The 18,611-nt window shown below is 43.1% G+C and overlaps 1 protein-coding gene across 1 annotated transcript in view; it reads left to right on the top strand.

The window, feature by feature from the left end:
• Positions 1–18,611, top strand: part of LOC137658851 (cytosolic iron-sulfur assembly component 3-like) — a 93,621-nt gene that overhangs the window by 29,131 nt on the left and 45,879 nt on the right. The window contains exon 3 of the mRNA XM_068393954.1: positions 11,212–11,324. Within this exon, the coding sequence (XP_068250055.1) occupies positions 11,212–11,324 (113 nt within the window). The remainder of the gene's footprint in view (positions 1–11,211; positions 11,325–18,611) is intronic.

Genomic DNA, 18,611 nt, shown 5'->3' with positions numbered 1-18,611 from the left:
GATCATAAGTCTCTTATGGCAGAAGTCAAAGAACTTAAGGTCAAAAGTGCAGTGGGAGGGGATAGTGCCAGTGCTGTGCCAAGTGCTAGTGTCAGTGCGGTGCCAAGTGCTAGTGTCAGTGTCAGTGTGGTGCGTGAGGGTACTTCTGTGCGTGCCAGTCGTCCTCCCAGTCCGGGACCTCTTGCAAGCTCCCAAGCCCAGGGGAGAAGCAATGTCGAAGGGCAAAAGGGTTCGGCAGGCCTTGATCGGCGCACAGAAGTATCCTCGGTGGTTGCGGGCGTGTCTTACAGAGACCGTCACTCCCACCCGCAGACGATTGAGCCCGTCTTTTACTCGTCTGCAGAAGAAATGTCAGGGAGAAAACGCTGGACTCAGGTCTCAAGACCTCTCAAACGCAAAGTCCAGACCTCAAGAGTTCTACAACCTGGTTGCAGTCATTGGATTAGCTCTGACTCTCCGCAGTCATCAGGTGACTGCACACCTCCTAAGAGAGGTAAGGTGATGCCGCAACAGACCTCATCTTCTGTTAAGGCTTTGCCTCAGCAGACCTTAGCGTCTGTCGACCCCAAGATGACTTTGCTGCAGTCCATGCAGTCACAGCTTGCGGTCTTAATGCGTGAGTGTCAGGCTGAGAAGGTTACACCTCCTCCTGCGATCGCTCCGCCTCACCGCAGTCCAGTCTGCCAGGCGTACGAAGTTGAGGTTCCTCAGGATACCTTACCGCATACTGAGTTGCCAGTTACCAGCGGTGTGCAGCAACCTCCGCCTTCCTTAAGGCAACCTCAGCAATGGGAGCAGGAGTCTTATGCCTTACTTCCTCCGCTTCCGCTTGCGGTTCCACCAGCGAGGCAACATTCTCTTGAGGTACAACAACCTCTTCCATCCATGAGGCAGCCACCTCAGCACTCGCTGCAGCGACCTCAACCCTCCTCAAGGCGAGAGCCTCAACTCCTTAGGCTAGCACCTCAGGAACCTCAACTCGCGAGACAGGAACTGCGTTCTGCGCAGCCGCTACCTCAACTCTCGCAGCTCACACCTCAGGAACCTCAACTCGTTCCTCAGGAATCTGCTACTGCGCATCCGCCACCCTTACAGCAAGCGCAACTCTTGAGACAAGAAACTCATGCTAGGAGTCAGCCGCCTCAACCCATGCGCCTACCTTCCTCTACTCTTCTTGACCAGTCTTTGCAGCCTGAACCTCAGGTTTTAACTCAGCAACAGAGACTTGAGGATGAAACCACAAGCGTTTATGCACCCGCTTGTTCAGATTCTGCTGTTCAGCATACCACTGTTACTTTTCCTCCCACTTCGCTACACTCTGGTGATGAGGTTTCTGAGGAGGAAGCTGCGCACCTGGATCCCTCATCAGACGTGGAAGAACAGAAGTCTTCTCCTCTACCCATTGACTTTCGTAAGGTCCTGGCTCTTTTCAGAGAGGTATACCCGGACCATTTTGTTTCTGCTACCCCCCGCTCTCCTCCATCTGAGTTTTCGCTGGGCATGCAACCTGTTAAGTCAACTTATACTAAGCTCGTCTTTGCTAGGTCCTCTAAGAGAGCTTTAAGAATATTAGGGGAGTGGTTGCAGTCTAAACAGCAACTAGGGAAGACTTCCTTTATGTTCCCACCTACTAAGCTCACTTCTAAGGCGGGCGTATGGTATGCCACAGGAGAGGAACCAGGCTTGGGAGTCCCTGCCTCTGCCCAGGCTGACTTCTCAAGTTTGGTCGACTCTCCTCGTAGATCAGCAATGAGGCGCTCTAAGGTTTGCTGGACCTTCTCCGATTTAGACCACTTCCTAAAGGGTGTATTTCGTGCCTTTGAGATGTTCAATTTTCTAGACTGGTGCCTGGGGGCCCTGAGCAAGAAGACCTCCCCTGCGGACAAGGACTCGGCCATGCTTTTAATGTCCTGCATGGATAAAGCAATTCGGGATGGGTCTGGCGAGCTTGCTTCAATGTTTGTGTCAGGAGTTCTTAAGAAAAGGGAGCAGCTTTGCACCTTTCTTTCTTCCAGCATCACACCTTGTCAAAGGTCTCAACTCCTTTTTGCTCCGCTTTCTAAGTTCTTGTTTCCCGAAGAGCTTATCAAGGATTTGTCTGCGGCCCTGATTCAGAAGGACACTCATGATCTTGTGGCCTCTTCAGCTCGTAAGACTAAGGTTGCTCCCTCAGCTCCCAGGACTTACCGCACCCCAGTGGCTGATACTCCTGCTACAAGGTTTATTCCGCCCTTTCGTGGCAGAGCCCCCAGCCGAGGAAGCTCCCGTCCAGACTCTTCCAGGAGCAGGTATAGGAAAGGTCCCAAGACTTCAAAAGGCAAACACTGACTTTCCTCCTCTCCAGACAGCAGTAGGAGCCAGACTCAAGACCTTCTGGCAAGCTTGGGAAAGGAGAGGTGCAGATGCCCAGTCTGTCAGGTGGCTAAGGGAGGGTTACAGGATACCATTCTGCCGCAAACCCCCTCTGACCACTTCTCCCATCAACCTCTCTCCCAACTACAAGGAAAAGGACAAGAGGCTAGCGTTGCACCAGGAGGTGTCGCTCCTGTTACAGAAGAAGGCAATGGTTATAGTCCGGGACCATCAATCCCCGGGCTTCTACAACCGTCTCTTTCTGGTGGCCAAGAAGACAGGAGGTTGGAGACCGGTGCTGGACGTCAGCGCGCTCAATGCTTATGTCACCAAGCAGACGTTCACTATGGAGACGACGAAGTCGGTCCTAGCAGCGGTCAGGCAGGAGGACTGGATGGTCTCGTTGGATCTGAAAGACGCTTACTTTCACGTTCCTATTCATCCAGACTCCCAACCTTTCCTGAGATTCGTTTTTGGAAAGGTTGTGTACCAATTCCAAGCCCTGTGTTTTGGCCTAAGCACAGCTCCTATGGTGTTTACGCATCTGATGAGGAATATTGCAAAATTCCTCCACTTATCGGACATCAGAGCCTCCCTTTACTTAGACGACTGGCTGTTGAGAGCCTCCACGAGTCGTCGCTGTCTGGAGAGTCTCAACTGGACTTTGGACTTGATCAAGGAACTGGGTCTGTTAGTCAACTTAGAAAAGTCCCAGCTCATTCCCTCCCAATCCATAGTTTACCTGGGAATGGAGATTCGGAGTCAGGATTTTCGGGCTTTTCCATCGGCCCCAAGGATAAGCCAAGCCCTAGATTGCATCCTGAGCATGCTGAAGAGGAACAGTTGCTCGGTGAGACAGTGGATGAGTCTCACAGGGACCCTGTCATCGTTAGCCCTGTTCGTCGAGTTAGGGAGACTCCACCTCCGCCCTCTCCAATTCCATCTAGCAGCTCATTGGGACAAGGATTTGACGCTCGAAGCAGTCTCTATCCCTGTCACCAAAGAGATGAAGACCACTCTCTTGTGGTGGAAGACCAACCTCCTTCTCAAGGAGGGCCTATCGTTAGCGATTCAGACCCCCAATCTTCATCTCTTCTCGGATGCATCAGACTCGGGCTGGGGCGCGACCTTGAACGGACGGGAATGCTCGGGAACGTGGAACAGGGAACAGGAAACGCTCCACATCAACTGCAAGGAGCTACTGGCAGTTCATTTGGCCCTTATGAACTTCAAGTCCCTCCTGCTAGGCAAGGTGGTGGAGGTGAACTCCGACAACACCACAGCCTTGGCTTACATCTCCAAGCAGGGAGGGACCCATTCGAGGAACCTATACGAGATAGCAAGGGACCTCCTCATTTGGTCAAGAAGTCTAAACCTCACTCTAGTAACGAGGTTCATTCAGGGCAACATGAACGTCTCAGCAGATCGCCTAAGCAGAAAGGATCAAGTCATCCCCACGGAATGGACCCTTCACAAGAGCGTGTGCAACAGACTTTGGACCTTGTGGGGTCAGCCTACGATAGATCTGTTTGCCACCTCCATGACCAAGAGGCTTCCTTTGTACTGTTCCCCAGTTCCAGACCCAGCAGCAGTTCATGTGGATGCTTTTCTGCTGAATTGGTCCCATCTCGACCTTTACGCATTCCCACCGTTCAAGATCATCAACAGAGTCATTCAGAAGTTCGTCTCGCACGAAGGGACACGGCTGACGCTGGTTGCTCCCCTTTGGCCTGCAAGAGAATGGTTCACAGAGGTACTACAATGGCTGGTCGACGTCCCCAGGACTCTCCCTCTAAGAGTGGACCTTCTACGTCAACCTCACGTAGACAAGGTGCACCCAAACCTCCACGCTCTTCGTCTGACTGCCTTCAGACTGTCGAAAGATTCGCTAGAGCTAGAGGCTTTTCGAAGGAGGCAGCCAGTGCGATTGCCAGAGCAAGGAGGGTATCCACTCGTAGAGTCTACCAATCCAAGTGGGAAGTCTTCCGAAGCTGGTGTAGAGCCAATGCAGTTTCCTCTACCAATACCTCTGTAACCCAAATAGCTGACTTCCTATTACATCTAAGGAATGAGAGATCCCTTTCGCCTCCTACGTTTAAAGGGTACAGAAGTATGTTGGCTTCAGTTCTCCGCCACAGAGGTTTGGACCTTTCTTCCAACAAGGACCTTCAAGACATCCTTAAGTCTTTTGAGACTTCTAAAGAACGTCGTTTACCCACTCCAGGCTGGAATCTAGACGTAGTCTTAAGGTTCCTTATGTCTCCTAGGTTCGAACCTCTCCAGTCAGCTTCCTTCAAGGACCTTACCCTCAAGACTCTTTTCCTCGTCTGCCTTGCAACAGCTAAAAGAGTCAGTGAGGTTCATGCCTTCAGCAAGAACATTGGGTTCACATCCGAATCTGCAACATGTTCTTTACAGCTCAGATTTTTAGCTAAGAATGAACTTCCTTCACGTCCTTGGCCTAGATCGTTTGAAATTCCTAGCCTTTCCAACATGGTAGGTAACGAGCTAGAAAAAGTTCTTTGCCCTGTCAGAGCTCTGAAATATTATCTTAATAGGTCAAAACCTATACGAGGACAGTCAGAAGCCTTATGGTGTGCAATCAAGAAACCTTCGATGCCCATGTCCAAAAACGGAGTTTCGTATTATATAAGGCTTCTGATTAGAGAAGCCCATTCTCACATGAAGGATGAAGACCTTGCTTTGCTGAAAGTAAGGACCCACGAAGTGAGAGCCGTAGCCACTTCGATGGCCTTTAATAAGAACCGTTCTCTGCAGAGCATTATGGATGCAACTTATTGGAGGAGCAAGTCAGTGTTTGCATCATTTTATCTTAAAGATGTCCAGTCTCTTTACGAGAACTGCTACACCCTGGGACCATTCGTAGCAGCGAGTGCAGTAGTAGGTGAGGGCTCAGCCACTACATTCCCTTAATCCCATAACCTTTTTAACCTTTCTCTTGAATGCTTTTATTGTTGTTTTTTGGGTTGTTACGGTAGGCTAAGAAGCCTTCCGCATCCTTTTTGATTTGGCGGGTGGTCAATTCATTCTTGAGAAGCGCCTGGGTTAGAGGTTGTGTAGAGGTCCTTTAGTATGGGTTGCAGCCCTGTATACTTTAGCACCTTTGAGTTGATTCAGCCTCCTAAGAGGAACGCTGCGCTCAGTAAGGAAGACGAACTTAATAAAGGCAGAGTAACGGTTCAAGTCGACTTCCTTACCAGGTACTTATTATTTCATTGTTATTCTGAAATAACTGATTATATGAAATACGGGATACTTAGCTATCCTTTAGTCATGTACACTGGTTTTCACCCACCCCCCTGGGTGTGAATCAGCTACATGATTATCGGGTAAGTTTAATATTGAAAAATGTTATTTTCATTAGTAAAATAAATTTTTGAATATACTTACCCGATAATCATGATTTAATTGACCCACCCTTCCTCCCCATAGAGAACCAGTGGACCGAGGAAAAAGTGAGGTGGTGTCAACAAGAAGTACTGCAGTACCTGGCCACAGGTGGTGCTGGTGAGTACACCCCCTTCTAGTATAGTGATAGCTGGCGTATCCCTCCCGTAGAATTCTGTCGGGCAACGGAGTTGACAGCTACATGATTATCGGGTAAGTATATTCAAAAATTTATTTTACTAATGAAAATAACATTTTGAAGACCTTGTCTGAGTCTTAACAAAGTTTTGGGGATTTCTAATTTCAGTAATATAGAAAGTCGTGGGGGCAGCAGGTTATCCATGCTTCACCTTCAGCTACCTATATAGAACTTTTGTCAAAAGATTTTCAAAAACTTTATATGAAAGGGAAGTTATGGAAATTGGTCAGTAGTCAGCAGGGCTAAAACTATCACAAGAAACTCATTTACTCAATTTAGTAATATTAACATTACAAATGGTGTGTATTTGTGTGAGAACAAATCACAAAATCTATAAGTAACTTTATCTTTTCTATACAAACCTGTCTTTCAAGTTACACTTTCTCTCTCAACAACCCCAAGTCATAAGTCTAAGGATAAAAGTTGGGTGGGTGGGGTGAAGTTAGGTTAACCCTCCATCCACCAGTAACTCCAATTGCCTTCAATGTTCGAGCTTCGCTGAAGTTATGCTCCTATTAACCCTTTTACCCCCAAAGGACGTTCTGGTACGTATCACAAAACTCATCCCTTTACCCCCACAGATGTACCGATACGTCCTTGCAAAAAACTGCTATTTACATTATTTTTGCATATTTTTTATAATTTTTTGAGAAACTTCAGGCATTTTCCAGGAGAATGAGATCAACCTGACCTCTCTATGACGAAAATTAAGGCTGTTAGAGCAATTTAAAGAAAATATACTGCAAAATGTGTTTGAAAATAAATAACCCCTGGGGGTTAAGGGTTGGAAAGTTCCAAATAGCTTGGGGGTAAAAGGGTTAAGTTACACTTTCTGCCTCAACAACCCCAAGTCATAAGTCTAACGTTAAAAGCTGGGTGGGTGGGGTGAAGTTAGGTTAACCCTCCATCCACCAGTAACTACAATTGCCTTGAATATTTGAGCTTAGGTTTGCAAAGTTAGGAAAAATACAAATTATTTAAAAAATTGCAGTTTTAAAAACACTGTGATTTTATAATAAAGGATAATAATAATGTAACAATTTATATAACATATATAAATGACTCAGGGTTACATATTTAGGAAAAATACAAATTATTTAAAAAATTGCTGTTTTAAAAACTCTGACTCTATACATACATACATATACCAAGGCACTTCCCCCAATTTTGGGGGTAGCCGACATCAACAAATGAAACAAAACAAAAAAGGTGACCTCTACTCTCTACGTTCCTCCAGCCTAACCAGGGACTCAACCGAGTTCAGCTGGTACTGCTAGGGTGCCACAGCCCACCCTCCCATATTATCCACCACAGACGAAGCTTCATAATGCTAAATCCCCTACTGCTGCTACCTCCGCGGTCATCTAAGGCATCGGAGGCAGCAGCAGGGCCTACCGGAACTGCGTCACAATCGATCGCCATTCATTCCTATTTCTATCACGCTCTCTTGCCTCTCTCACATCTATTCTCCTATCACCCAGAGCTTTCTTCACTCCATCCATCCACCCAAACCTTGGCCTTCCTCTTGTAGGCCTACTTCTCCCATCAACTCTTGCATTCATCACCTTCTTTAGCAGACAGCCATTTTCCATTCTCTCAACATGGCCAAACCACCTCAACACATTCATATCCACTCTAGCTGCTAACTCATTTCTTACACCCGTTCTCACTCTCACCACTTCGTTCCTAACCCTATCTACTCGAGATACACCAGCCATACTCCTTAGACACTTCATCTCAAACACGTAAAATTTCTGTCTCTCCGTCACTTTCATTCCCCACAACTCCGATCCATACATCACAGTTGGTACAATCACTTTCTCATATAGAACTCTCTTTACATTCATGCCCAACCCTCTATTTTTTACTATTCCCTTTACTGCCCCCAACACTTTGCAACCTTCATTCACTCTCTGACGTACATCTGCTTCCACTCCACCATTTGCTGCAACAACAGACCCCAAGTACTTAAACTGATCCACTTCCTCAAGTAACTCTCCATTCAACATGACATTCAACCTTGCACCACCTTCCTTTCTCATACATCTCATAACCTTACTCTTACCCACATTAACTCTCAACTTCCTTCTCTCACACACTTCCAAATTCTGTCACTAATCGGCCAAGCTTCTCTTCTGTGTCTGCAACCAGTACAGTATCATCCGCAAACAACTGATTTACCTCCCATTCATGGTCATTCTCGTCTGCCAGTTTTAATCCTCGTCCAAGCACTCGAGCATTCACCTCTCTCACCACTCCATCAATAAACAAGTTAAACAACCACGGTGACATCACACATCCCTGTCTCATCCCCACTCTCACCGGAAACCAATCACTCACTTCATTTCCTATTCTAACACATGCTTTACTACCTTTGTAGAAACTTTTCATTGCTTGCAACAACTTTCCACCAACTCCATATAACCTCATCACATTCCACATTTCTTCCCTATCAACTCTTATCATACACTTTCTCCAGATCCATAAACGCAACATACACCTCCTTACCTTTTGCTAAATATTTCTCGCAAATCTGCCTTACTGTAAAAATATGATTCATACAACCCCTACCTCTTCTAAAACCACCCTGTATTTCTAAGATTGCATTCTCTCTTTTATCCTTGATCCTATTAATCAGTACTCTACCATACACTTTTCCAACTACGCTTAACAAACTAATACCTCTTGAATTACAACACTCATGCACATCTCCCTTACCCTTATATAGTGGTACAATACATGCACAGACCCAATCTACTGGTATCATTGACAACACAAAACACATATTAAACAATCTCACCAACCATTCAAGTACAGTCACACCCCCTTCCTTCAACATCTCAGCTCTCACACCATCCATACCAGACGCTTTTCCTACTCTCGTTTCATCTAGTGCTCTCCTCACTTCATCTATTGTAATCTCTCTCTCATTCTCATCTCCCATCATTGGCACCTCAACACCTGCAACAGTAATTATATCTGCCTCCCTATTATCTTCAACATTCAGTAAACTTTCAAAATATTCCGCCCATCTTTTCCTTGCCTCCTCTCCTTTTAACAACCTCCCATTTCCATCTTTCACTGTCTCTTCAATTCTTGAGCCAGCCTTCCTTACTCTTTTCACTTCTTCACAAAACTACTAATTATTCTCTTCATATGAATGACCCAATCCCTGACCCCACCTCAGGTCAGCTGCCCTCTTTGCCTCACGTACCTTGCGCTTTAATTCCACATTTTTCTCTTTATATTTTTCATACTTCTCTACACTATTACTCTGCAGCTATTCTTCAAAAGCCCTCTTTTTCTCTTCCAGTTTTACCTTCACTCCTTCATTCCACCATTCACTGCCCTTCCTCATGCTGCCTTCTTGCCACACACATCACTTGCAATCCCAACAAAATTTTCTTTTACTAACTTCCACTCCTCCTCTAAATTGCCAGTTTCTCTTACTTTCACTTTGTCATATGTCATTTTCAACCTTTCCTGATATTTACTTTTTACCCCCGGTTTTATTAGCTCTTCAACCCTCACTAGCTCCCTTTTACATTCACCTACTCTGTTCCCCCACTCTCTTGCTACAACTAATTTTCCTTCCACCAAAAAATGATCAGACATACCGTTAGCCATACCCCTAAACACGTGCACATCTTTCAATCTTCCAAACATTCTTTTAGTTAACACATAATCCATTAATGCCCTTTCTACTACTATTCCATTTGCCACTCTTACCCATGTATACTTATTTTTATCTTTCTTTTTGAAAAAGCTATTACTTATCACCATCTCTTACTCAACACACATATCCACCAGTCTCTCACCACTCTCATTTTCACCTGGTATGCCATACTTCCCAATGACACCTTCTACCTCTCCAGCACCCACTCTAGCATTTAAATCACCCATGACAACTACATAATTCCTTCTACCCAGTCCTTCAACACACCTAGTTAATTCATTCCACAACTCATTCCGCTCTTCTTCACTTTTCTCACTACCTGGCCCATACGCACTGACAAACGCCCAACATTCCCTTGCCAACCAAACCTTACCCACATTAACCTAGATGATATCTCCTTCCATTCCACTACTTTACCTGTCATCCATTCACTCAGCAATAAAGCCACACCCTCTCTTGCTCTTCCCCTTTCAATCCCAGACACTCCACCAGATATTTCACCAAACATCACTTCACCCTTTCCTTTTATCTTCGTCTCACACAAGGCCAATACATCCATCCTTCTATTCCTAAACATACTTCCAAAACATACTTCCAATTTCACATCTTTTACTCTATCGTACTACATCCACGCACATTCAAACACCCCAAAACTAGAGTGCGGGGAGCAGTCACTCTCCCCCTAGCTCCATCTCTTTGTTGATGTCTCACAGGATGTAGATACAGGAGAGGGGGTTCCCAGCCCCCTTGTCCCGTCCCTTTTAGTCGCCTCTTATGACACGCAGGGATAATGTTGGCGCTATTCTAATTTTTATATGCCCCCACGGCCACAGGGGGCATATACTAAAGGATGATAATAATGTAACAATTTATATAACATATATTATTTTCTCATACTCTATTATTTTCTTTAGTAAAATTGTGTAATTTTTAAAAAAGTTCTTTAGATATATTATGAAAGGATAGCATCAGATATGTTGAAATCTACTCCCCGTTTTTTTTTTTTTTTTTCATTTCAGTAAGAATTTTAAATGATTATTGTTTTTGCCTTTAAAACCAAATGTCTCACAGTGGGAGGCTTTGGCTCTGGGAGAATGGACAATAATCTTTAGTCTCTGGAAGTTGATTTTTTGTTTTTCTTTTACTTTATTTTTGCTGCTGATCAGTGAATATCTGTACATAGTGTAATTTTCTAAAGTGATACCAAATGGTCAACTGCATATAACTGAATCTGATGATGAGATGGTCATACTTTACTAATTCTATGAGGATTTTAATTCCTCTTTCAATATTTTTATTGTTATTTGTTATGATAGGAATTTTAAATATTGATACTTGAGAAATGTAAAGTACAGCGGTGTCTTATTACAATTTCCTTCACGAGGCTTTCCTATCGTTGTCATTTATACATAAAATACATATGTGAACACAGGAGGCTGATAAGAAAATTTGGCAATTTTTCTTTAGAATGTTTTTTTTTATTTAGAATTAACTTACCATACCCCAACTACATAAAATACTCTTTATGTGAATTACTTTTGCTTACTCATCACACATTTATTTAATCTTTCCACAGCCAAAATATGAAAAAGCCAAGATAACACTGAATGATTGCCTTGCGTGTAGTGGGTGTATCACCTCAGCTGAAGTGATTTTAGTTAACCAACAGAGTCATGAGGAATTCTACAGGTAGGTTTGCTGTTGCTTTTGATGCTGTTTTTGTGACTTTAGGATTTTATCATTATTCGTACCTCATAACTTTGGAATTAGCTGTGTTAAGGCCAGGACCACACTAGTGACTCTGTGGCGCCACAAAGCCACGCCACGTCTGTGGCGGGGATGAGCGACAGAGAGCCACAGTCGCTTGCCACAGTCGCTAGTTTGCGCGGCAAAACTTGAAAGCAATGGAAACCTATGGGAGACCACATCCCCGCCACACGATGCTGTGGCTTTGTGGCGCCACAGAGTCGCTAGTGTGCTCCCGGCCTAAGGGTTTAAATTTTAGGAATTTTTATTTCTTCGTATATTGTACAGCATCATATGATTCATGTTGACCCTAGTGCTTTAGGAACTGGTTTTGTATTCATTAATTATTCTTAACTTATGCAGTCCTTCCATTTTTTAAAATAGGGATATGCCTTTAACGGTGCTGGAGCGACCATTGAATCGTTAACTAGGCAATTAATGAATGAGAGGTATGACTAGTTGAAAGCCCCGCCCACTTACCTGTTTCAGAATTCTGTAGCCACTTTTGTCTGACTGCAATAAGTATATACAGTTTGTATTGTTGTGCTGCTCTTTCAATTGTTGGATATTGTCTTACTTTCAATTTTTACAAGTTTGTTTTCTTTTGAGTGCTATCGCATGTAATAACAGAAGTGTACTGAAAGGTAAGCATGGGGAGAAGTGAATTTTGTTCCTATGAGGATAAAAATCGTTAAATTCCGTGTGCTGTATACATTTTGTTGTTCTTGCTCCTCCTATCGGAAATATTACGAACATGGAATGTAAAGGGGCTTTTACACAGTCAAACGATTCGTCAAACTCGGTGGAATGATCCTGGGATTTTGCTCGGGAAGTCTTGTGCTATCTTCTCAAATCCTCTCCAGTCGGCTCTTCACAAGTCGTTGTGGGGACGACCATGAGACTGTACTCCCCTCTGCTAGACTGTTACTTTTTAGATTACATTCAATGGGAAATGTTGCTACATACTCATCTTCCTTAGAGGAAAACTAAATGCTTTTGGTGACTCGAGGGACTTGTAGTGCTTGTAATACAGTACTGTACTTGAATCATCATGGTAAATCCTCTTTCGTTCCTTAGGTTTTTAAACGAGTTGCCTACCAGTGTCCATCAGAGTGTTAAGCTTGAGCTGCTTGGAATGACCTCTTCAGAGTATTTTCTGGACAAGATTGATACTCCTTGCTTTTATTATGATCCGAGGGTCATGACAAGATCTTCTGGTCTTATGTCCAAGAAAAGGATGAAAGACCTGGGAATGCTTTTCGACTGAAAATTTTCGTTTTACCTGCATCAATGTTGTCTAGGGGGAAGATGCGAGTTCACTCTCTATTATCCCTCATCCATCAACTCCTCTCTCATATTTTCATCTTTGGTTGCTTCTCATGAGGAAGAATTTGCAGTAGTCATGCAGAGGCCTCTCACAAGAAGTTGCCTGTATTTCGGTCTTAAGCGTGTGTTTTCTCATGCTGGATGGATTGACCAATATCACCTCTGACCGTTGGTGAGATAGGCCAGGTGAGAGTGAGCATTGGTCCTACCATCCTCAGTCCTGCCATGACATAGGAGCATCATTGCCCATAGAGAGCCACTTTCATCTGTCTGGAGGGAGTAACAGAACTGGCTCGCTGACCGATTCCTTTGGGATCCTGTCAAGTGGAGTGTGACCTAGGTTTGTTAGCTAATCCTTTGACACTAGTTGAAAGTGAGCGGTTCAACACATGCCAATCACTAGAATCATAAGTCGGGTAAGGATAAAGTATACACTGCTATTTAGAAAATAAGTCGGGTAATTACGGGCTGCTTTAGTGCAAGAGCCTGTGGCCTGCACCTTCAGTGTAGGTTGTTCTAATACCTAATTAAGTCGGGTAAGAATAACCTATACAGTACTCTTGAAGCCACCTCCCTGTCGGAGGGAGCACTGAAGTTCACCAGGTGACAATTTCCCTGGAACTTTGTCAATTAGATAGTGAGCCCGGTATAGCTGATACGTCTGAAAAACCAATAGCAAATAACGATCCCAACTGGGATTGGGTATCTGAGCAGAAATGTGTTCGTTAACCTCGATGGTCCCTTCTTTGTGACATTATAGGGTGGCCTGAGAGAGAAACGCACTACAATGGGGATATAAAGAACTTTTTTCTCCGTCCAGAAGACATTTTGGCATACTGTATTATGGACTTACTCTGCTTAAGAAACCTCTCGGTAAAATTTGGATCTCTCTTCCTCATGGGAATGATTTACGCTTGAAGGGAGCTTTGAGTAGTCTTGCACATGTTAGACTGGGGTCTCTGGTTGGGATGGACTTCATATTCATGGCACATGCATTTTCTCTTCCTGGTGGCCTGAAGAGAGGACCTTATGATTTTTTCTTTCAGATTGTAGCTCTTCTCTGCTTTGGCAAGAAAATAGGTGAAGCTCCTTAGTTTTGTGTGGATCCCCTCTCATTTTGGAATTGGTGCATGCGTCTTACCTATCATGAGACATCGGCCTCAGGGTGGGATGGTCCTCACCTTAGGTTCTAATCAGAGGAGGTCAGTGTGTCCCTCATAACGGTATTGTCTTCTCTGTGTCGACAAGAGAATAGTTTCAGACTTTAGCATGTCAGACTTCCGAAGGATGGGGGTTCCATCTTGTGCCACCTGTCATTTTTGAACTACTTTGTTAACAATTCAATGGCTGTTCCAGTGCTGCTGAAGACTTACCCCTATCTTAAGAACTGGACTTTGTATAGATAGGGAAAATACAAATTACTTTTAAGATTTTTTGTGTTAATTATTTTGTGATCTCCAAGAACTTTCATGTAAAGGCTAGAACATGGAATCCAACACTACTTGAAACACAAAAGAAATATGTTCTCACCTGCTCTAGCGCCAATGTTTCAATGTGCAAAGCACAGGCTAAGTGTGTAGAAGGGAGACCCACAAGTTCAGCATCTATTGAACATGTCATAACACCTCTATTGCTAAAATTATCTGGCAACCAATGATGCTTCATTAGCTAGAATTAAAAGCAATCTGGAGACAATGCTGCTTACGCACGTAACATAAGCCAAGCCACTATCTTTGTTTCTGCTGCTGAGCTGTCATGATGTTACATGCTCAGCTCCAGGAAATGATAAGTCTTCATCTGATGTTAAGTAAGACTAATCAAACTAATGTTTAGTTATCCACTATTCTTTGTAATGGAGTTAACGTAGTAGAGGTGTTTAATTATCGCTCTGGATTGTGTTAAGTGTTAATTTTGCATGTTTATGCAATCGGCTTCTTACGATGTACGAAGCCACTCCTAGCACAGAGGTGTTTTGAGTTTTTGTAGCTTGTTACCAATCCTAATTTTATGATCTTATTTAACTCCCTTTCCTTTTGATTTAAGTTCTTGTAAATCTGATTCCTTAAAGTATAATTTTAAGCTAAGATAGCTTAGTATGTATCATGGTTGCCATCGTACTGTATAATGCTTTTCAGCCTCAGCTTTAACATCAGTTGAGGAGTGTTTACATATAGTAACTGTCACTTATTGGATCCTTCTCTCTGGTTACGGTTCATTTTCCCTTTACCTACACACACACACACACACGCCGAATAGTCTGGCCTATTCTTTACATATTCTCCTCTGTCTTCATACACCTGACAACACTGAGATTACCAAACAATTTCTTCTTACTGTTTTGTAATTGTTCAGTAGCCACTTTCCTCTTTGTAAGGGTAGATAAGACTCTTTAGCTATGGTAAGCAGCTCTTCTAGGAGAAGGACACTCCGAAATCAAACCATTGTTCACTAATCTTGGGTAGTGCCATAGCCTCTGTATCATGGTCTTCCGCTGTCTTGGGTTAGAGTTCTCTTGCTTGAGGGTACAATCGGGCACACTATTCTATCTAATTTCTCTTCCTCTTGTTTAGTTGAAGTTTTTATAGTTTATATTGGAGAGATTCATTTTAATCGTGTTCTTAAAATATTTTCTTTTTCCTTGTTTCCTTTCCTCACTGAGCTATTTTCCCTGTTGGAGCCCCTGGGCTTATAGCATCCTGCTTTTCCAACTAGGGTTGTGGCTTAGCAAGTTATAATAATAATAATTATGTTATTGACCCCATCTGAATGATGTTAAGATTAGTGTAGCCTAATGTTTTACGCATACACTAGCCTATTATAAGGATAATAGTATTTATTTTTTTTTATTAGTTTCTCCATGCCACAACCTGTGATACTGTATTCTAGGTAGTAGGTTGGCTAGGGCACCAGCCACCCCTTGAGATACTACCACTAGAGAGTTATGGGGTTCTTTGACTGGCCAGACAATACTACATTGCTATGGTAAGCAGCTCTTCTAGGAGAAGAATACTCTAAAATCAAATCAGTCTTCTCTAGTCTTGGGTAGTGCCATAGCCTCTGTACCATGGTCTTCCACTGTCTTGGGTTGGAGTTCTCTTGCTTGAGGGTACACTCGGGCACGCTATTCTATCTAATTTCTCTCTTTCTTGTTTTGTTAAAGTTTTTATAGTTATATAGGAAATATTTATTTTAATGTTGTTGCTCTTCTTAAAGTATTTTATTTTTTCTTTTTTCCTTTCCTCACTGGGCTATTTTCCCTGTTGGGGCCCCTAGGCTTATAGCATCCTGCTTTTCCAACTAGGGTTGTAGCTTAACAAGTAATAATAATAATAAGAGTTTGAAGGATTTAAAGAACAAAAAGGATTTTTTGAAGTTCTTCCCAAGAAATGGGAGGTTCAAGTATGTATGAGTAAATTGGGGGATGTTTTTCCTTCCATTTCAGATCATTTTAGGTAAGGCACCACAGATTTGCTGCTTACAGTCTGGAGAAGAAAGAAATAAAGGAGTGTCTATATAGTGATCATCTATGTAAACTCCTTTTCCCCAAAAAAACTTTAGTGAATAAGTTAAAAGCTAGTCTATGTGCAGTTAGCTCTTCCGTAGAAACAGGAAAATATTTCGGCCGTACTTAAGCAAAAAGGAAACCTGCCATTGTAAGGCTTTGGCCTATTGTACGAGTGAGCAACAGTCCTTGGAGCAAACAGCAAAGAGGCCAGCACCTCACACTTATCCCAAGCTTCTTCAGTCTGCACCTATGTCTCCTCGAGAATAACATAGGCAGCAAAATCTTCCTGTTCTGGTAGAGTTCAAATCCCTGTTACTTAGATAGTTTTTTTAAGAGGAATAAGGTGGTTGGAAGCAAACCTGGCAAAACCGGGCTGTTGGTCAGCTGTACAGAGGCAGAGGACCTCATTCATGAATATCCCATGGTCATGCATTCTCTCTTGTTTTTGAGAGCGTTTGGACTGTTTTCTTTGTGAGGACAAAGCATAGTCTTGTAAAGTCTGGCTTGGCTGGCGATCTTCAAATTACCTCCATGACACCATTTTTATCAGAACAAATCCATGGAAATTTACTACTTCGGAAGCAAAAAGCTGAAAGAATTAGTCATAGGAAAATGCAAGCTCTTAAAATTACCTTTCAGACTATTCAATGCACTGAAGTAAGTGATCCTTGACACATGAGATGCAACTTATTCAAGATGATGACCATCACGATTGTATGCCAATTAATTAACCGATTGTCTTGGTCATTTACTATAGATGTTATACATGATAATTACTAGCATGTCCCTGTTGCTTCTCACATTTAATGTTACCAAGGGTTTCAGTTCAAGAGGGGCTCATACAGATACAAGTGATGCCTTTCAGCTTCAATATTGTCCCATTAGTGTTCATAAAACCAGCAAAGTTGGTGATTACCTCTTTCAGTTATAGGAGGTTCAGGTCATTGCCTCTTTGCACATTTGGCTAGCTGTGGCAGAGACGAAAGAATTTCTCCTCTGGTACACAAATCAAGATTATCAGTTTATGTAGTTTCAAGAAGGATATTGTGATGGCTCTGTTGAAAGCCACTCTAGGTGTGCCAAAAAACATCCTGGCAAAGAATTCTATGCAAGGTCAATTTCTTTCTCCAGCCTTGCTACTCCTCCAGGCAGCAACTGGTGAAGGTCTTGGGCCTTCTTCAGTTTGCTTTGTAATCAGTCCAGTTGCAAAGAACCTAAGGTGGATGTAGAGAAGAGCGACTCGGAAGGGGTTTTAAGATCACACCAAAGGCCCTATCCAGGTCAGTTCTGTTGGTCTCTCCCCTAATATCCATGATCCTTCATGGAGATGCTGCCAGGTCAGGTTGGGTGATCATTCAGAGGAAACTTATGAGTTCTTGAAATGATCCTCTCAGTTCACAGCATTTCACTTTAAATGTGTTCAAACTGATGGTGGCCTTCCTGAAATTCAAGACACTTAATCTATGATGGAAATTTCATTTTATGATTTTCATAGCCAACCAGGAAGTATTTTGTTACCACAGGAGAGGAGGACTCTACTCAAGAATTCTCAATGCATTTATTCTCCCCTTATGAAGCTCTTTCAGGATAGGGATTGGTCCCTTTCACTCTCTCCATCTTTAGGGCTTGCTCAATGTAGTAACGAAGGGGGCCTCCATACACAGAATGTATCGGGGATCAAGATATCCTAATGGTCATCCTGGATCTCCAAGAAGACTTGTTTGCAAGGTAAGAGAACCACAAAATTCCACTATATGTAGCTCTTAATGTAGATTATCTTGCAGTGACAAGAAGTGGGTTGAAACAGGACAGGAACAGATGGTCCTCAATTTATTTTCTCAGAGTTTGATTTCGAAAGTGTTTAATATCCTTAAGAACTTATCAGGGTCAACTGTGCTGTAGCCTCCCATTGGCCAAACACTCTGTGGCATTCACTGCTTCAGTATCTTGAGAACAAGGCTACACCCTCTAGTCAGTGCAGCTGCATCAAAAAGGAGAGAGAGAAATATCTTCTTTTCATTCTGGACCCAAAACTTTCATGCTTGGATTTTCTTTTCCGGTAAGGAATTTTCAGCTCGCTCAATAACTTACTGATGTATTATAAGAGGTCATCTTCCACTAGACAATACTAGTCTGTGTGGAAGGAATGACGGTCTTCCAGATGGATAGGTCTCCATGCCAGATAACCTTGGACGTTTTGGTTTCCTTTCTGGTCTACCTTTTTACGATTGGAAGCTTAAGCCATCAATTCTTGACATAAAAATCTGCACTTAATAGAACCTGTTGAGCTGTCTTTTATCATTTATTTAGGCTTGGACCTGCTTTACAAGATTATTCAGTCTTTATTTTACAACAACCTTCTCCATCTCACTTGATAGAGTGCAGAGTTTTTGGTATAA

This window comes from Palaemon carinicauda, chromosome 19 (genome assembly GCF_036898095.1).
Source record: "Palaemon carinicauda isolate YSFRI2023 chromosome 19, ASM3689809v2, whole genome shotgun sequence".
In the NCBI taxonomy this organism is placed as follows: Eukaryota; Metazoa; Arthropoda; class Malacostraca; order Decapoda; family Palaemonidae; genus Palaemon; species Palaemon carinicauda.
Note: the sequence above shows the minus strand (reverse complement) of the source record. Positions and strands in the feature narration are given on the sequence as shown.